Source organism: Oncorhynchus mykiss, chromosome 11, assembly GCF_057628025.1.
Source record: "Oncorhynchus mykiss isolate SJ-2025 chromosome 11, ASM5762802v1, whole genome shotgun sequence".
Taxonomy (NCBI): Eukaryota; Metazoa; Chordata; class Actinopteri; order Salmoniformes; family Salmonidae; genus Oncorhynchus; species Oncorhynchus mykiss.
Genome location: NC_143032.1, coordinates 28,479,775 through 28,498,252, shown reverse-complemented (window position 1 = coordinate 28,498,252; position 18,478 = coordinate 28,479,775). Strand labels below are relative to the sequence as shown.

Here is an 18,478-nt window from a genome sequence, read left to right as displayed (position 1 = left end):
AGACCTCTTATTTTCCTTCTCAACAGAACAGGCAGAGAAGGGTCATTAGAATGCAACAACAAAAAAAAAAACGTCTTAGAGGTGTTTGTGTGTTTAAGTACCTTTCTGGAGTCCTTCCCTGCGGATGTGAACCTGATAATATGAGCTCTCAAAATGTTGAGGTGAGCAATACTCTCCTTTTAGAAATCGCAATGATGTGGTGGTACATGTATGCCTGGTGAGCGCTCTCCAAAAATGGTATCGATTTCTTCCATCCATGGACAAAAACGCTGTCTGCATGCTCAAGCCTCCTCCTTCCCTCACTAAAACCTTCCTTCTCAGGAAAACACTACAGTTTCTATTGCCAATCATTTTTACATGTGTCGTTTAGCAGAGGCGCTCTTATCCAGAGCGACGCACAGTTAGCGCAATGATGTTAAGATGCCGAGGTGAGACGACCACATATCTCGGTCGTAGTCGGTACAATTTCCTTCACTAAAGTCATTATCAGCGAAGTCGGTGCTAGTAGGAAACGACCGGTAAACGGGGTGGCACCATGGGGTTTTTATCTAAGATGCATTTGGAACCCCTAAACCTTTCCTTGGGGTACTTCATATCACTTTTGGCAGTTGATTTCCATAGACTCTTATCATTCAGTTCTCATTCTCAGTTCCCCTACTAAGTTTGGCCTTTTGACAGCTGAGTTTCAATGTAGAATTAGCCTTGCTATTACTTGTGTTTGGGCCTCTTTGACTGACACCCAGCTGCTGGAAATATAGCAGGTCCCCACACAAAAAGATGTAGCAAAGAACTTGTATTTTTTATTTTCTACTGTACTTCACTAGAATCATACACCGACGTTTCGGTTAAGAGCCTTCTTCATTGTCTTTACTCCCAGCTGCCGACGTCTGCTACCAATGCTACAGTCAGAACACTGAATGGACAAGCAACGGGGCCTCTCCCGGTGCAAAACTTCACTCTGTTCCAGCGCAGCTCTACAGGATATTAAATAAATATTTTGGATTATATTCCTATTATTCCAGGCCAAGCAGGAAGCCCCATCTGTTTCCATTCCAGGGAATGTCTGTCTGGCTGTGCTGTCCGGTGTTTTTACTCCAACTCCCTCCCCTCCCTAATCTCTGTCGCATTTCCTCTTGCATTCCTCACCTGCACTTTTTGGGACTATTCTATTGGTTCCATTGTAAAGTACACACAAAATCAACTATTTGACATACTGACGGTATGTGTTTGACCCATGGGGTCCAGTCAGGTGCTTTTCTATCGAAGGTCTATCTACGTGATGACTATGGCCACTTTACACAATGTTGGTTTGACCCTTGGCCCACACCAGAGACGGCAGTCTGGCTACCACGACTGTACCTCAACCTCGCAATCTTATTCCGAACCCAAAATATTATTCTGCAGTAATACATTTGATTCTCAGTAGTCATGGAAATCCTGTCTGTGTTGTTGTATAGGCCAGACTGTGTGGCATGCAAAACTGTTGACTGAGCCAACTTTCAGTTTCCTCCCCCAACCTTAAATATACTAGCGTTTTGCACATTTCCTCAAAATACAGGTTCAACAGCACCACGCCAGCAATATGGCACCGCTATTATGCAACATGCCGTCTTTCGTTTCTTTTCTTGACAATATCATAAACAACAGCTCAGCCAAAAGCCTGTTTTGTGTGTCCAATGTTTAGTCTGAAGGTAGCATTTAGAGCTTTTGTAGCCTGGAATCCAAATGGAATATCACTCTTTTGAACTATTGTTTCAACGGAGTGATATTCCGTTTTAAATTCCAGGCTGAGAGGTTTGTTAATTGTCTCCTCTCCATTGTCAGTGAGATTGACGGTGGATATCCCTGCAGACGCTTCGCTATTTAATTGATGAGAGACAGGAAACCCTCCTTCTAGTGCTGTCTCTCATCTGCCTACACTTCCTCTTTCAAACACCCCTTTATATTCCTTCATAGCGCTAATGACCCTCTGCTTTTTATTCTTGAAATCGTTCTCTCCATCTCCTAATGTGGGCATTGTATTTATACCCAATTATGGCCAATCAATGTCCAGTAATGCTAAATCTTGAATTGTGTTGTAATGCACAGTAGTTTTTATTTGTGTATGGATTTTGCATCAAAATAAGGCATTTGACTGGCCTAACAATGAATAGCTTGGCTACAGTTGGAAGTATGTAGAATAGATATTGGATGCCATGCAGCATTGTTTTGACACTGGGCTAGGAACAGATGGCTAGAGTATGTTGCAACGTCCGTCCGTACCACATGTTTCTGATTTGCCAAAGCTGCCCATGCATCCTCTTTCTACTTCCTGCTTTGCCGTGGAGATTGTATCACTGTGGTCTGTGGTCCGAAACGACCCTCTCCCCTACTTCTCCGCTCTGTAATGCACCTCCATAGTTCTCCATTAACGGAACGTCTCCAGCCAGTGCGTGCTGGCCATGCTACTCTGTTGGAGAGGAAAGGTTAGTCGCTTGTGAAAAACTCTTATCTCTCCCTCCTTCCAGACGACGTCTCCGGCGGGGCAGGGCCGGCCCGAGTCCCCTGTCTACACCAACCTCCAGGAGCTGAAGATCTCCCAGTCCAGCCTGCCCCCCCTTCCTTCAAGCTCCCCACTGCATGTCCTCGGTGACTGGGAGACCCACAAGGACCTCACCGGCAGACACTTCTACTATAACAGAGCCTGCGGCGAGCGCACGTGGAAACCGCCCCGCGTACGGGATGCGAGTTGCAGTACCAGTAGTAGTCGGGGAGACCCCCATGGCACAGGAGAGATGGAGGTATGTAAACACACTCCTTGGGTGCCCCATCGAAACAGACCCTCATTCCATTGGTTGTATTGCTGTAGCATACTGTCGATACAGTTAGAGCTGAAGTTGAGCTGTAAAGCGAGGGAGAAAAGAGTTTGGTTTGGATCCAACAGAGGACGTTTAACCCATCATGTTGACCCCTGCCGCTGATCTACAGTCTACCTAATATATCTGTCCCCCTAACGTATCAACAACTGCTCTGAAAGGTGGCCCTGGGGCCTAATGATTATATTTTAGACATTTAGCAGACATTGGAGCGGTTAATGAAAGGTCTGTGTTAACAATTTTCCCCTAGCAAAGTAGTTATCAGTAGGAAAAGACAAGCGCATTTTTTTTGGGGGGGGGGGTTACTCCTTGAAGAGGTAGGGTTTCAGATGTTTTCGGAAGATGGGCAGGGGGACTCTGCTGTCCTGACGTTAGGGGGAAGCTTGTTTCGCCATTGGTGTTCCAGGACAGAGAAGAGCTTAGACTGGGCTGAGCGGGAGCAGGTGTAGGGTTTGAGCATAGCCTGATTTAGTGAGGGGCAGTTCCCCTTGCTGCTCCGTAGGCAAGCACCAGGGTCTTGGAAGCGGATGCAAGCTTGGACTGGATGCCAGTGGAGTGTGTGGAGGAGTGGGGTGACATGGGAGAACTTGGGAAGGTTGAACACCAGTCGGCTGCGGCATTCTGGATAAGTTGCAGGGGTGGACAAGCGGGGACCCCAGCCAACAGAGAGTTGCAGTAGTCTAGACGGGATATGACAAGTGCCTGGATTAGGACCTGTGCCGCTTCCTGTGTGAGTAGGGTCGTACTCTACGGATGTTGTAGAGCATGAACCTGCAGGAGCGAGTCACTGCTTTGATGTTGTCAGAGAACAAAAGGGTGTTGTCCAGGGTCACGCCAACGTTCTTTGTGCTCTGGGTGGGGGGGGGACACCATGGAGTTGTCTACTGTGATGGAGAGGTCTTTGAGCGGGCAGGCCTTCCCTGGGAGGAAGAGCAGCTCCGTCTTGTTCGAGGTTGCGCTTGAGATGCTGGGCCGTCATCCAAGCTGAGATGTCTGCCAGACACGCAGAGATGTGTGACGCCACCTGGGTTTCAGAAGGTGGAAGGAGTTCGGGTGTTGAGGCTTAAGGGAGCGGTCTCGTGACTGGTCTGGCCAGTGGTAGTCCACGTCCTATTGCAGCTCTCCCTGGGTTTTTGAAACGGGGCGAGTGTGACTCTGTGTTAAATGAAACCAGGTCAGGACTGAAGTAGGTTTCTGGCCGACGAGGCCGTACTATATTTAAGTGCGGCTGGAGTACTAAGTACCAGTTAGAGAGATGCTCTCCAAATATTTAGGATTCATCTGATGTAATGCCACAGCTGACACAGCGCAGATGGAGTGCGTCCTTATTCCCACCTTATTCCCAATCTAGTGCTATACGTTAGACCAATGTCTATAGGGCTCTGGTTAAAATGAGTGCACTAAATATGGAATAGGGTGCCATTTGGGATACTGTCTGTGTCTGCTCGGCATGGCACTTTCATGTGTTACTACCGTGGGAAACATGAGGGAGAATGTACGGAGAGGAATAGATTATTTCCAACAACTGTAGAAGTTATATTGTGTTAACTGTGAGCAGTGAAACAAGCTGTTGCTATTTTGATGAGGGCTAGGTGGTAAAATAAACTGCGTATCCTCAGTTTAGATTTCATGTAGCGTTAGTGGTACAACACTGCCCCCATGAGGTGGTTCAGTGTATTGTAACCAGGCAGGAACTATTAGACTGAGTACTCCGTTTACCACATGCCAAATTAAATGCTGGTAAATAAACGCGGATTTACATAGTTGATCAAGGTTCCTGGGGATTTAAGCCTTTATGCTGGTTGGATGCATGAATGCATTTTTGGGTGTTTTTTCGTTTTTCAAATTTTTTTCTTATTATGGGTACTCTACAGCTATGTCATTGATCATTCACTACTAAATCAAATCAATTGGTCCCATGCACATATTTTGTAAATCTATTGATCTATCAATCTCCCGAGTGGCGCAACAATCTAAGGCACTGTATCTCAGTGCTAGAGGCATCACTACAGACCCTGGTTCGATTCCAGGCAGTATCACAGCCAGTCGCGATTGGGAATCCCATAGGGCGGCGCACAATTGGCCCAGCGTCATCTGGGTCAGGGTTTGGCCGGGATAGGCCATCATTGTAAATACAATGGTCTCTTTCTCTCCCTTTCGCCCTTCTTTTGTTCCGCCACCTCCTCTCCTCCTCCTCCCTGCTGCCCCCATACAGCCCCTGTCTTCCGAGGAGAACTGTCACAGCAGCACCTACTCCAGTCAGTCGGACAGTCAGTACGGCACGCCCCCTAGAGGCTGGTCGGAGGAACTGGACGAACACGGACACACCCTCTATGTCTGTGAATATACTCATGAGAAGGTACTGGGGCTCTCCTCTCCTCCTTTGGTTTCACTCTCTCTGTTTCTATGTCACTTCTCCCAGGGCTCAGGGTATTGTCCCGGGTTCATAGGGGATGGGTCCAAAATCAATAAATGATGCATGTCTATGATCATGTACCCATGGCAGGACTGGCTTTGGGAATTTTGGTTGAGAGAAGTTGTTTTTGTTTGCCTTTATTTTTGAACATTTTACCCTGCTGTTATCCTTGACAAGCAGTGTATTTCTGAAACTGTCATCAATGTGTTTGTAGTGGATAAAGCACATGGACGAGCAGGGAAGGCCGTACTACTACAGCGCTGATGGGTCCAGGTCAGAATGGGAGCTACCCAAAGTAAGTAAACATATCAGTGTATTGTGTTACATTGTGTTGTGCTGTGCTGGTTCTGGTTTTACCTCCTATGCAGTGTTTTCCGTAAGTACATGGAGTAGGCAGCCAAATAGAAAAAGTAGCCAGCAAGGGAGTTCCGGGTTGGGAGGGTCCGGGTGGCATGCCCCCCCCCGCAAATTTGTTTTGCAGAATGAGCTCTATTTTGATTCCACCCGAAATACACAGCTAGATTATTGAATACTTTAATGACTTTACCTCCCAGATTGGTAACATTTGTTGTGGTATTGAGTAGAAAGGCATGATTTACAATTAAAATGACTGAAAATGTATACATTCAGTGGGTTGCTGTTTTGGATATCATGTAAGTAAGAACATCATTTTTTTAACATTAAACCCATATTCTCTTGAGATTAAAGTCACGTTTTCAGTTTTACTGAAATGTATTATTTTTGTTCTTCAAATGATGCATTTGAATAGCGTTGCTGCTGTGGACACTTGGGGTAAGAGAACCAACCTGTCAATCAGTCACTGTGGGTGGGACTTTGAGGGAAGGCGGTAGATTAGTAATGTAGTCAGAAAAACTCGTTTAGTCTACTCTTTCAATTAAATTTATTGTGGAAAAAACTAAATATGGTCAACTCTTATCTATTTAGTTGATTGTGGTAAAAGCCTATGAAAAAAAGTTTGTGTTCTGTCAAGTAAACATGAATTCCCTGTTGAGAAACAATATAAAATGGTAGGAAAAGGGTTTTAAAATGCAAAATGTTCAGTGGGAGGATGGTTCTCACCGATTCGGTTCCATTCTGCTAAAAGATCCTCTCAAAATATAACCGTTTGTTCACAAACTACCCATCACTAGGCTACACTGACGAGTCACTTTAGCAGCACTGGTAAGTCTGGAAATGGGCCTCGAATCCTCGGAAAATACAAACTAGATCTTTGGCTTACTTGCCCCGATGCGATACCATGGGAATATAGACTGAGTGTACAAAACATTAGGAACACCTGCTCTTTCTATGACAGACTGACCAGGTGAAAGCTATGATCCCTTATTGATGTTACTTGTTAAATCCACTTCATTCCGTGTAGATGAAGGGGAGGAGACTGGTTAAAGAAGGATTGTTAGGCCTTGAGACAATTGAGACATGGATTGTTGTACGTGTGTCGTTCAGAGGGTGAATGGGCCAGACAAAACATTTAAGTGCCTTTGAACGGGGTATGGTAGTAGGTTCCAGGTGTACCGGTTTGAGTGTGTCAAGAACTGCAACGCTGCTGGGCTTTTCATGCTCAACAGTTTCCTGTGTGTATCAAGAATGGGCTAGCACCCAAAGGACAACCAGCCAGCTTGACACAACTGTAGGAAGCATCGGCGTCCACCATCCCTGTGGAACGCTTTTGACACCTTGTGGAGTCCATGCCCCGCTGAATTGGGGCTTTTCTGAGGGCAAAAGGGGGTGCAACACAATATTAGGAAAGTTTTCCTAATGTTTTGTACACTCAGTGTAACGACGTTGTATGATTTGTAAATATTAAAGGGATATAGGAGATCGACTTTTCAGTCAGTTCGACACCTTTTTTTAAACTAGTCAACACTTGCTGTTCGGTCGTCAATCAAAGCACAGTAGCCTAAATAGCCTATACTCCTGGCTCTGTGGCTCGGCAGGTAGCATGGCGGGCTGACAAGGTAACAATCTGTTGTTCTGCCCCTAAGCAAGGCAGTTAGCCCACTGTTCCCCTGGCGCCGAAAACGTGGATGTCGATTAAGGAAGCCCTCCGCACCTCTCTGGTCCAAAGGGGTTGGGTTAAATGTTGAATGCATTCAATTGTACAACTGACTAGGTATCCCCCTTTCCCATTATAGGCCTATGAAACACGCAGAATAAAATAAATGAATGTGCCACAAAACAATAATTAAGTGGATTTCAACTCATCGTTACCACGTACATTACAACTCCTTCCTCCGTGAAAATAAATTTGACTGCAGCCAACCACAGCGCACAAAAATAATAACACAGATACCGAGAGGCAGGACAGACAGCAGACTGGCAAACCAGCAGTGTCCCTGTCATCGCTCGCTTTGTTGACTGTCAGGGACCTGTCCTATGAGAAGATGCATGTCGTTCGTTTTAGCGGGAGACTGCTACACGAAGGCTTTCCTGACTAGCGAATTGAAACTTTTAAATGAAGAGAAGCCTAGTTAATTTATGAAGTGGAAAAAGTAGCCGGCTCACAATGAGTCTTATCAGCTTTTTAGCCGGCGGCTGGTGCTTATGGAAAGTACTGCTCTGACACTACAACCAGGTAGCACACTTCCTACTGCCTCAGTCTATTTCCTCCCCGGTGATCCACAGTCGTCTTCGGTCTCCGTCACCTGTGGTCCATTGATGGCGTGGAGGTTGTGGCCTAATGTACTTGACAGGGACTATTAGTGGCTAGTGACTCTCCTGTAATCTTGTTGGTTTAGCAGGGATCAGAGAGGTAGAGAATAGGCATTAGCTTTCATTTGGCTGGCCAACCGGCAGATACAGGGATACACACACACACACACACACACACACACACACACACACACACACACACACACACACACACACACACACACATACATACTGTAGATACAGATAAGCTGGGTGCAATGGTATCCTTTAGCTATCTTGGATGAATACACATGCTGGGAGCTCCTTCTCTCTGAGAGGGTGCCTTCTGATGGGTGACTGATGATGCGCTGGGCCATGAGAAGAGAGGTATGAAGAGGAGATACTGGAAAAATGCCAAGCAATAGCTCTTCTAGGACCTTTACTTTGTCATCTGATCAGTGGAGGATAATGAGTTCTCCCTGGACCTCTCTTTCTCTAACCCTCACCCACCCTGTCTCGCTTCTCTCTCTTCTCTTCTCTCTCTCTCCCTCTCTCTTTCTGTCCTCTGACTTTCTCCACCGTCTCGCTCTCCTGTCTCCCTCTCTCCCTCCCTCCAGTACAACTTGTCTCCTCCCCAGCCAGGCGATCCCCCCAAGAGTCGTAGTCTGGAGCGGAAACATCCAGACCCCATCGTCCTGACCAAGTGGAGACACAGCACCTACGTACTAGACCTCAACGACAAGGTAACACCACATGCTCTCGGTCTATGTGTACAGTAACCTTCTTTCAGAAACTCCATGTTTACTGTTGTCAATTCCATTGAAATGGTCAAATCCGGAACTAAACTGAAATTACAATATCAATTTTTCTCATTGATTTTTTAAATTAATTTAATGAATTGAATGGAACGGCCCCCAACCCTGGTTGTCACCAACCACCACTTTTTTAATGCTGTAAATAAGTTTGACGCTGCTCTGTAATAGTGTTCTTGAACCCTATCGAAGTTGTCTGGTCAGTACCACAGGTGGTCAGTCTGGCCAGCATGTGGTCACTTCACATCCTCTTGACCTTGTTTGGGTCTCTTGAGTTTTTATCCCTGAATAGCTCATTGACAAATCCCAGTCACATGCGATGTAGGCTAAACCATGCTCTCCAAACATTCTCCTTGGGACTAGTCCGTTGGGTCCATTGTACCTGGGAAAGTTAATCAAGTGCAGCCTCAGCAGTTCAACATATTTGACAGATGTATTTGACCCAGATCTTTGTGGTTCTGTTCCAGTTCTCTTTCAAAAAACTCAGGCGCTTTGAATCGAGCCATCACATGGGGAGATCTGGTCGCAATCTTTACCGTGGTAAAGTTAGTATCTCCCGCTCTCACACTTCCCCTCTTACTCTGCCTACACCAATCCAGAGCGGAAATGATCAGATACCTACCTACCTATTGCTGATTTTAAGCCAGAAATGCGGCGTATGAGGCTGCCTCGCAAAATCTTAACTCGATCTTGATCCGGAATCAATTCCTTTACTCAATCAAATATGCTATGTTGATCTCTGTCTGTCTGTGAGTCAAACCAAATCATTTAGAGGAATGCCTTTGACTATACCCTGAAAGTAAAACAAAGCCTTTAATCTAACAAAAAAAAAATCCTTTTTAGTTGACACAACCACTTCACAATAACCTAGTTGTATGTTGGCGTAACATGTTCAAATCCATTGGCAGTTTGACGTCAGGTAATCTGCCTTAAGTACCCTAGGGTGCAGTGCATCACTCTAGCTCTATTCCACAGGGGGGACGAGTGTCTGCGGGTTTTCCATACTCCCTTATACTTGATTGATGAATTAAGGTCACTAATTAGTAAGGAACTCCCCACACCTGGTTGTCTAGGGCTTAATTGATCGTAAAAAAAACTAAAACCTGCAGACACTCGGCCCTCCGTGGAAGGAGTTTGTCACCCCTGCACTAGCTATTATGGAAGATTTCTGCTCCAGATTCTTGATACATTTTCTCTTTCTCACCAACTAACCATAATCTGACCATTCTCTTCATCCTACCTTGTCTAGTCTCCATCATCATCATGTTGACCTTGTTCTTTATCACTCTGTCTGTCATTGTGTAGGAGTGTGGCCCTACAGCCCCCAAGCACAGTTCTCCCGACTTTGACTCCTGTTAGTATTCCCTGGCTTTGACTCCACAACATGCAACATCCATCTAACATTTTATGTCTCCTCTCTCTTGACACAACTGGTGCGTTTGTAAATTCCCTCTGGCTATCTACTCCGATTTCAGAGTGCTCTCGTCTGTGTGCCAGAGTGCAGAATAATTGATGAATTTATGAACGCTTAACACCCATTGAATGGCTGGTGTTGGTAACCGTCAACAAAAAAGCGCAATTAAATTGTTGCCAGCAGCACAGTTAGTCACCAAATCTCTGGTTAACATGAACAACCTAACCAGCTCTGCTAGGGTGAGTAAAATGGACAGAGTGAGGTGTTCTCTCATTTGTGTCTGGAAGCAGCTAGCAAACTAGCCAACATTAGCCAATTAGCTTGGGTGCTTGACTGCCAGAACGCTCAGATCAACCCTACTCCTCGGCCAGAGCGTCCAGTGTGCGCTCTGAGCGCTCCAAGAGCAAAACGCTCTGAATCTACAAATGGGCAACCTGACAACGCTCTGAATTTACAAACACCCAGAGAGCACTCTGGCACTCCAGATTGAAATTAAAAACACACCCAATGTCTCACCAATGTGACATCACCATCTAACTGAACAGCAGCAGTTAGGGAGAGCTCCTCCTAAAATGTGCTTCATGTCGTTAAATTAATTAGTTTTTAGTGAACAGTTTGGTTGTTTCAACGCAGTGCTGTGTTCTCCATCTGTTTTTCCTTTGAGGAGATTGTTTGATTTTGAAAAAGATTTTGAGATTTATCAACATGGATCTGAAAGCCAACTAGTCTACTAAAGCCTTGTTCACATTCGCAGTTTGAAGCAACTCCTATTTATTTGCATATCTAATTCAAATCTGTTGTTTTTCCTGCAGTCTGACAACCAAAAGGACATGGAATCAGATATTTCACGCCACATTTCATCCCACCTTCGTAGGTGGTTTGAAATCCGATACAAATACGATTCCTGGTCATGTGACTTGTGTCTGAATGGTCAATCTGATTTATTTGCCCTCATGTTGTTTTTAGACTGTTATTCAGCATTAGTGAATGTTGTAGAAAGCTGAACAGCTACCTAGCTAGCTAGTTGATTGCTGCGGCTAGCCAAAAATGACTTGTTTTGAAAGTTGGGTCATGTTATCTTTTGAGGCTTTAAAGCGTTCTTACCCTATGATTTTGAACATTCAAAGCAACTGGGAAACGTCCATGGCAGGCATTAGCTTGTCAGCTTAGCTTGTTATATCACTGCTGAGTGATACGAAGCACAAGCACCGCCACCGACAGTCAGTAGAACAGTAGATTTGAGTATTACAGCCTGCAGTGTGAACAAGCCTTAAGTTGTCTTGATCATCTAGCAAGAAGCAACAAGACAGGATTGAGGGACTAGGACATAGGGACAACGAGAATGAGGGGAAATAGAGGATAAAACCAACAGAAAATGAATTGATTTGGAGGATTTATGGAGGATTTCTAAAGGGAAGAGCGGCATTGAAACAAACCAACATTAACAAACAAAAAAGGAAATAAAGGTGAGAGAGGATTGTTCTGGACATTGTAATTTGTGTGTACAGTGTTAATTACACTAAATTACACATCTAATAGCTTTATATTTTCATTTTAAAAAGTGCGCTATTTAAAAAGTTGCATGCTTCAGCGCTCAAATTCGATAAATAACAATGGCAACAGTAGGAGGAGCTTGGCCCATTCCATTTGATCCACCAGCAGAACAGAACTCTGAACATTCTAAACAGCATTACAAGAAAAGGCTGCTGAGGGAAAATCCAGAGACATTGTTTGCTGATTATACCCTAATTAGAGACAAGAATACAATCTCTGACCTTTCGCAGGGTAGCCTATGTGTTAGAGCGTTGGACTGCAAGTTCAAACCCCCGAGCTGACAAGGTACAAATCTGTTGTTCTGCCCCTGAACAGACAGTTAACCCACTGTTCCTAGGCCGTCATTGAAAATAAGATTTTGTTCTTAACTGACTTGCCTAGTTAAATAAAGGTTAAAAAAAATAATATATATATATTTATGTGTATATATATTTATATGTGTGTGTGTATGTGTATATATATATATATATATATATATATATATATATATATATATATATATGTATGTGTGTATATGTATGTGTGTGTATGTATGTATGTATATATATATATATATATATATATATATATATATATATATATATATATATATATATATATATATTATTTTTTTAAACCTTTATTTAACTAGGCAAGTCAGTTAAGAACAAAATCTTATTATTATATATATACACACACACATATATATATATATATATATATATATATATATATATATATAATCTTTTTTTTTTTTTAAATTTTTTTAAGAGAGCATACTGCTGCTTGGTGTTCTGCCTCATGTAGGCACTTTGGCCATGTCAGAAAGAGAGAATCACCAATTGTCAAATATCTTGGTTTTTGATGTACAGGAGCCTGATAATCGACTCTTCACCTACACCAATGACACCGTAATGATTCAAGGCTTAGAAGCTGCACTTGTCCTCGATACAGTGCCTTGCACTATTTTGTTGCATTACAACCTATAATTTAAATGGATATTTATTTTGATTTCGTGTAATGGACATACACAAAATATTCCAAATTGGTGAAGTGAAATGAAAAAAATATCTTGTTTAAAAAAAAAAATCCCCAAAATAGAAAACGTGCTGCGTGCATATGTATTCACCCTCATTGCTATGAAGCCCCTAAATAAGATCTGGTGCAACCAATTACCTTCAGAAGTCACATAATTAGTTAAATAAAGTCTGCCTGTGTGCAATCGAAGTGTCACATGATCTCAGTATATATACACCTTTCCTGAAAGGCCCTGGATTCTACAACACTACTAAGCAAGGGGCACCAAGAAGTGAGCGGCACCATGAAGACAAATGAGCTCTCCGAACAGGTCAGGGACGAAGTTGTGGAGAAATACAGATCAGGGTTGGGTTATAAAAAAATATCCTAAACTTTGAACATCCCACAGAGCACCATTTAAATCCATTATTTTAAAAAAATTGAAAGAATATGGCACCACAACAAACCTGCCAAAAGAGGGCTGCCCACCAAAACTCACGGACCAGGCAAGGAGGGCATTAATCAGAGAGGCAACAATGAGACCAAAGATAACGCTGAAGGAGCTGCAAAGCTCCACAGCGGAGATTGGAGTAGCTGTCCATAGGACCACTTTAAGCCGTACACTTCACAGAGCTGGGCTTTACGGAAGAGGGGCCAGAAAAAAGCCATTGCTTAAATAAAAAAATTATCAAACACGTTTGGTGTTCATCAAAAGGCTTGTGGGAGAGTCCCCAAACATATGGAAGAAGGTACTCTGGTAAGAAAATACTAAAATTGAGCTTTTTGGCCATCAAGGAAAACGCTATGTCTGGCACAAACCCAACACCATCCCCACAGTGAAGCATGGTGGTGGAAGCATCATGCTGTGGGGATGTTTTTCATCGGCAGGAACTGGGAAACTGGTCAGAATTGAAGGAATGATGGATGGTGCTTAATACAGGGAAATTCTTGAGGGAAACCTGTTTGTCTTCCAGAGATTTGAGACTGGGTCAGAGGTTCACCTTCCAGCAGGACAATGACCCTAAATCCCAGTGGCTAGATGTGTCAAGCTTATGGAGACATACCCCAAGAGACTTGCAGCTGTAATTGCTGCAAAAGGTGTCTCTACAAAGTATTGACTTGGGGGGGGGGGGGGGGTGAATAGTTATGCACTCTCAAGTTTTCTATTTTTTGTCTTATTTCTTGTTTGTTTCACAATAAAAAAATATTTAGCATCTTCAGTGTTAAGCATGTTATGTAGCGATACAAATGATACAAACCCCCCAAAAAATACATTTTAATTCCGGGTAGTAAGGCAAAATTGGAAAAATGCCAAGGGGGTAAATACTTTCACAAGCCATTATACATGAGTTTACATCACTGAAAGAGCTAGCAGACACCTTGTAAGAGAATGGCACTCTAACGCCACAGCCCAGAACAGCAGCACACAGGCAGAGCATCCCATGGCCTTCATTTTAGGTGACTCCAATGGGATATTTCTCAGAGTGAAACTACTATTCCCTGGCATGTCAGTCAGAAAGCTATGGTACCCAATCACAGCAAGTGCCTTAAAGTCTGTCAAGCAACAAATTAAATGTGGAAAAACATATAATTCCCACAGGTACTAATAATTTATGGCAGTGAGAGGACATTTACAGTTGAAGTCGGAAGTTTACATACACTTAGGTTGGAGTCATTAAAACTCGTTTTTCAACCACTCTACGAATTTCTAGTTAACAAACTATAGTCTTGGCAAGTCGGTTGGGACATCTACTTTGTGCATGACACAAGTAATTTTTCCAACAGTTGTTTAAAGACAGATTATTTCACCTATAATTTACTGTATCACAATTCCAGTGGGTCAGAAATGTACATACACTAAGTTGACTGTGCCTTTAAACAGCTTGGAAAATTCCCGAAAATTATGTCATGGCTTTAGAAGCTTCCGATAGGCTAATTGACATCATTTGAGTCAATTGGAGGTGTACATGTGGATGTATTTCAAGGCCTACCTTTAAACTCAGTGCCTCTTTGCTTGACATCATGGGAAAATCAAAAGAAATAAGCCAAGACCTCAGAAAAAAATGTGTAGAAATGTCTGGTTCATCCTTGGGAGAAATTTCCAAATGCCTGAAGGTACCACGTTCATCTGTACAAACAATAGTTTGCAAGTATAAACACCATGGACAACGCAGCCATCATATCGCTCAGGAAGGAGATGCGTTCTGTCTCCTAGAGATGGACGTAATTTGGTGCGGAAAGTGCAAATCAATCCCGGAACAACAGCAAAGGACCTTGTGGAGATGCTGGAGGAAACGTGTACAAAGTATCTATATCCACAGTATAACGAGTCCTATATCGACATAACCTGAAAGGCCACTCAGCAAGGAAGAATTTGGTTCAAAGCATTCTCTAAGACCTAAACCTCAACTGGAGTTGTTTATAAAGGGTGTGACCATTGAACACGTTGAAGAAGCTGAACTCCTAGGAGTAACATTGGATGGTCAGTTATCATGGTCAAATCATATTGACAATATCAACTGTACTAGTTGATCAGGCTTTGATCTTGTCCCATCTTGTTTACTGTCCGGTAATATGGTCAGTTGCAGCAAAGAAAGAACTAGCCAAGCTGCAGCTGGCGCAAAAAAAAGCAGCATACCTTGCCTTTAACTGGACACACATAACTAACATCAACAGCATGCATGGTAGTCTTTCATGGATGAGGAGAAATTGACTACATGTAGTAATTTTAATAAATATTTGTGTGTTAAAAATGCCAAACCACTTGTGTAATCTATTGTCATACACTTCAAACAGACATACATACCCCACCAGACACGCCACTAACGGGTTTCTTCACGGTACCTAAACCAAAAACAGATTGAATGTGTTTCTGAGTTATGTATAGTGCGACTGTGGCGTCCTCTACAAGCAGAGGTTACTCAGGCCAAAAGCAAGTTTAACTTTAAAAATGTTACAGTATGTTTTTCCCCCCCACTGCTCCTCTCCTAATTTAACTGTACTGTGTATATGAAGTGTGTAACTAGTATCTCTGTTGTCCCTTGGCGTCTTTCCTATATGTAACTCTTATTTTATTTGTTTATTTTCAATTTAATGTAATATCTTGTGTTGTTCTTGTCTTTTGCTGTTAAATAACATTCACATTTTCAATGACAACATGTGGAGTCTCTGAAATATAATTAGAATTAACTAAGTCAAAAATGAACGTTTAGCTGTTAGCTAGGCAAGTTGTATTTTGAGGCTTAAAATCTAAGCAAAGAGATTTTGCGGTTGGAATTGCAGGATGTATTTATACTGAACAAAAATATGAACGCAACATGCAAAGGCTTGGTCCCATGTTTCACGAGCAGAAATGAAAGACCCCAGAAAGGTTCCACACTCACAAAAAGCGACTTTTTCTCATTTTGTGCACAAATGGTTTTTACGTCCCTGTTAGTGAGCATTTCTCCTTTCCCAAGATAATCCATCCATCTGACAGGTGTCATATCAATAAAGGTATTAAACAGCATGATCATTACACAGGTGCACCTTGTGCTCGGGACAATAAAAGGCCACTCTAAAATGTGCAGTTCTGTCATGTAACACAATGCTGCAGATGTCTCCAAGTTTTGAGGGAGCGTGCAATTGGCATGCTGACTGCAGGAATGTCCACCAGAGCTGTTGCCAGATAATTGAATGTTAATTTCTCTACCATAAGCTGCCAACAACATAATTTTAGAGAATCTGTCAGTACGTCCAACTGGCTGGGCCTGGCTCCCCAGTGGTTGGGCCTGGCTCCCAAAGGGGGTTGGCCTATGCCCTCCCAGCCATGGCTGCGCTCCTGCCCAGTCATGTGAACCCATAGATTAGGGCCTAATTTATTTATTTCAATTGACTGATTCATTTTGTGAACTGTAACTGAGTAAAATTATTTTATTTTTGTTCAGTATAAGCAGTGGCAAAGCACGTACCCACTTAATCTGGGGGTGCCCCTAATCCTATATTTTTATTATTCAATATATATATAAGTATACAAAACATTACGAATATAAATATACAGTTGAAGTCGGAAGTTTACATACACTTAGGTTGGAGTCATTAAAACTTGTTTTTCAGCCACTCCACAATTTTATTTTAACAAACTATAGTTTTGGCAAGTTGGTTAGGACATCTACTTTGTGCATGACAAGTAATTTTTCCAACAATTGTTTACAGACAGATTATTTCACTTATAATTCACTGTATCACAATTCTAGTGGGTCAGAAGTTTACATACACTAAGTTGACTGTGCCTTTAAACATCTTGGAAAATTCAAAAAAAATTGGAGGTGTACCTGTGGATATATTTCAAGGCCTACCTTCAAACTCAGTGCCTCTTTGCTTGACCATCATGGGAAATTCAAAAGAAATCAGCCAAGACCTCCGAATTTTTGGTTCATCCTTGGGACCATTTTCCAAACTCCTGAAGGTACCACGCAGCCGTCATACCGCTCAGGAAGGAGATGCGTTCGGTCTCCTAGAGATGAACGTACTTTGGTGCGAGAAGTGCAAATCAATCCCAGAACAACGGCAAAGGACCTTGTGAAGATGCTGGAGGAAACGGGTACAAAAGTATTTATGTCCACAGTAAAACGAGTCCTATATCGACATAACCTGAAAGGTCACTCAGCAAGGAAGAAGCCACTGCTCAAAAACCGCCATAGAAAAACCAGACTACGGGTTGCAACTGCACATGGGGAGAAAAATATTACTTTTTGGAGAAATGTCCTCTGGTCTGATGAAACAAAAATAGAACTGTTTGGCCATAATGACCATTGTTATGTTTTGAGGAAAAGGGGAATGCTTGCAAGTCGAAGAACACCATCCCAACCGTGAAGCACGGGGGTGGCAGCATCATGTTGTTGGGATGCTTTGCTGCAGGAGGGACTGGTGCACTTCACAAAATAGATGGCATCATGAGGCAGTTAAATTATGTGGATATATTGAAGCAACATCTCAAGACATCAGTCAGGAAGTTAAAGCTTGGTCGTAAATGGGTCTTGCAAATGGACAATGACCCTAAACATACTTCTAAAATTGTGGCAAAATGGCTTAAGGACAACAAAGTCAAGGTATTGGAGTGGCTATCACAACACCCTAACCTCAAGAACATTTGTGGCCAGAACTGAAAAAGTGTGTGCGAGCAAGGAGGCCTACACATGTGACTGTTGCACCAGCACTGTCAGGAGGAATGTGACAAAATTCACCCAACTTATTGTGGGAAGCTTGTGGAAGGCTACCAGAAATGTTTGACCTTTGTTAAACAATTTAAAGGTAATGCTGCCAAATACTAATTGAGTGTATGTAAACTTCTGACCCACTGGGAATTTGATGAAATAAATAAAAGCTGAAATAAATAATTCTCTACTATTATTCTGACATTTCACATTCTTTAAATAAAGTGGTGATCCTAACTGACCTAAGACAGGGTATTTGTACTAGGATTAAATGTCAGTCATTGTGAAGTTTAAATGTATTTGACTACGGTGTATGTAAACTTCCAACTTCAACTGTACATTTAACGGTATTAAATCATATCGTTGGTAATTTGAAATACCCCGGTATAAACAGTATATCGCCCAAACCTCTCTCTTTCTCTCCTGCATGTGTTCTTTCTGTCTCTATCTGCTACCGTGGCCAACATCCTTTTCTACTGTCCAGTCTCCTTTTTAGTTTATGTTGTGTTTCTCTGTTACGGTATTGTCTTTCACCTTGTGGGACCATTGATAACGAACCGTTTGAATCAATAGATTGTGCGTCTGTG

At 42.7% G+C, this 18,478-nt stretch overlaps 1 protein-coding gene across 16 annotated transcripts in view; it reads left to right on the top strand.

Moving 5' to 3' along the window:
* The window catches only part of LOC110535557 (rho GTPase-activating protein 12), a 95,412-nt gene that overhangs the window by 64,010 nt on the left and 12,924 nt on the right, over positions 1 to 18,478 (top strand). For 8 of the 16 annotated variants that reach the window (XM_036935291.2, XM_036935288.2, XM_090189864.1 and 5 more), the window contains 5 exons: positions 2,508 to 2,780; positions 5,071 to 5,214; positions 5,486 to 5,566; positions 8,538 to 8,663; positions 9,200 to 9,277. In XM_036935291.2, coding sequence (XP_036791186.1) covers positions 2,508 to 2,780; positions 5,071 to 5,214; positions 5,486 to 5,566; positions 8,538 to 8,663; positions 9,200 to 9,277 — 702 coding nt within the window. The remainder of the gene's footprint in view (positions 1 to 2,507; positions 2,781 to 5,070; positions 5,215 to 5,485; positions 5,567 to 8,537; positions 8,664 to 9,199; positions 9,278 to 18,478) is intronic. The other 8 variants (XM_036935292.2, XM_036935290.2, XM_090189862.1 and 5 more) reach the window with 1 other exon arrangement.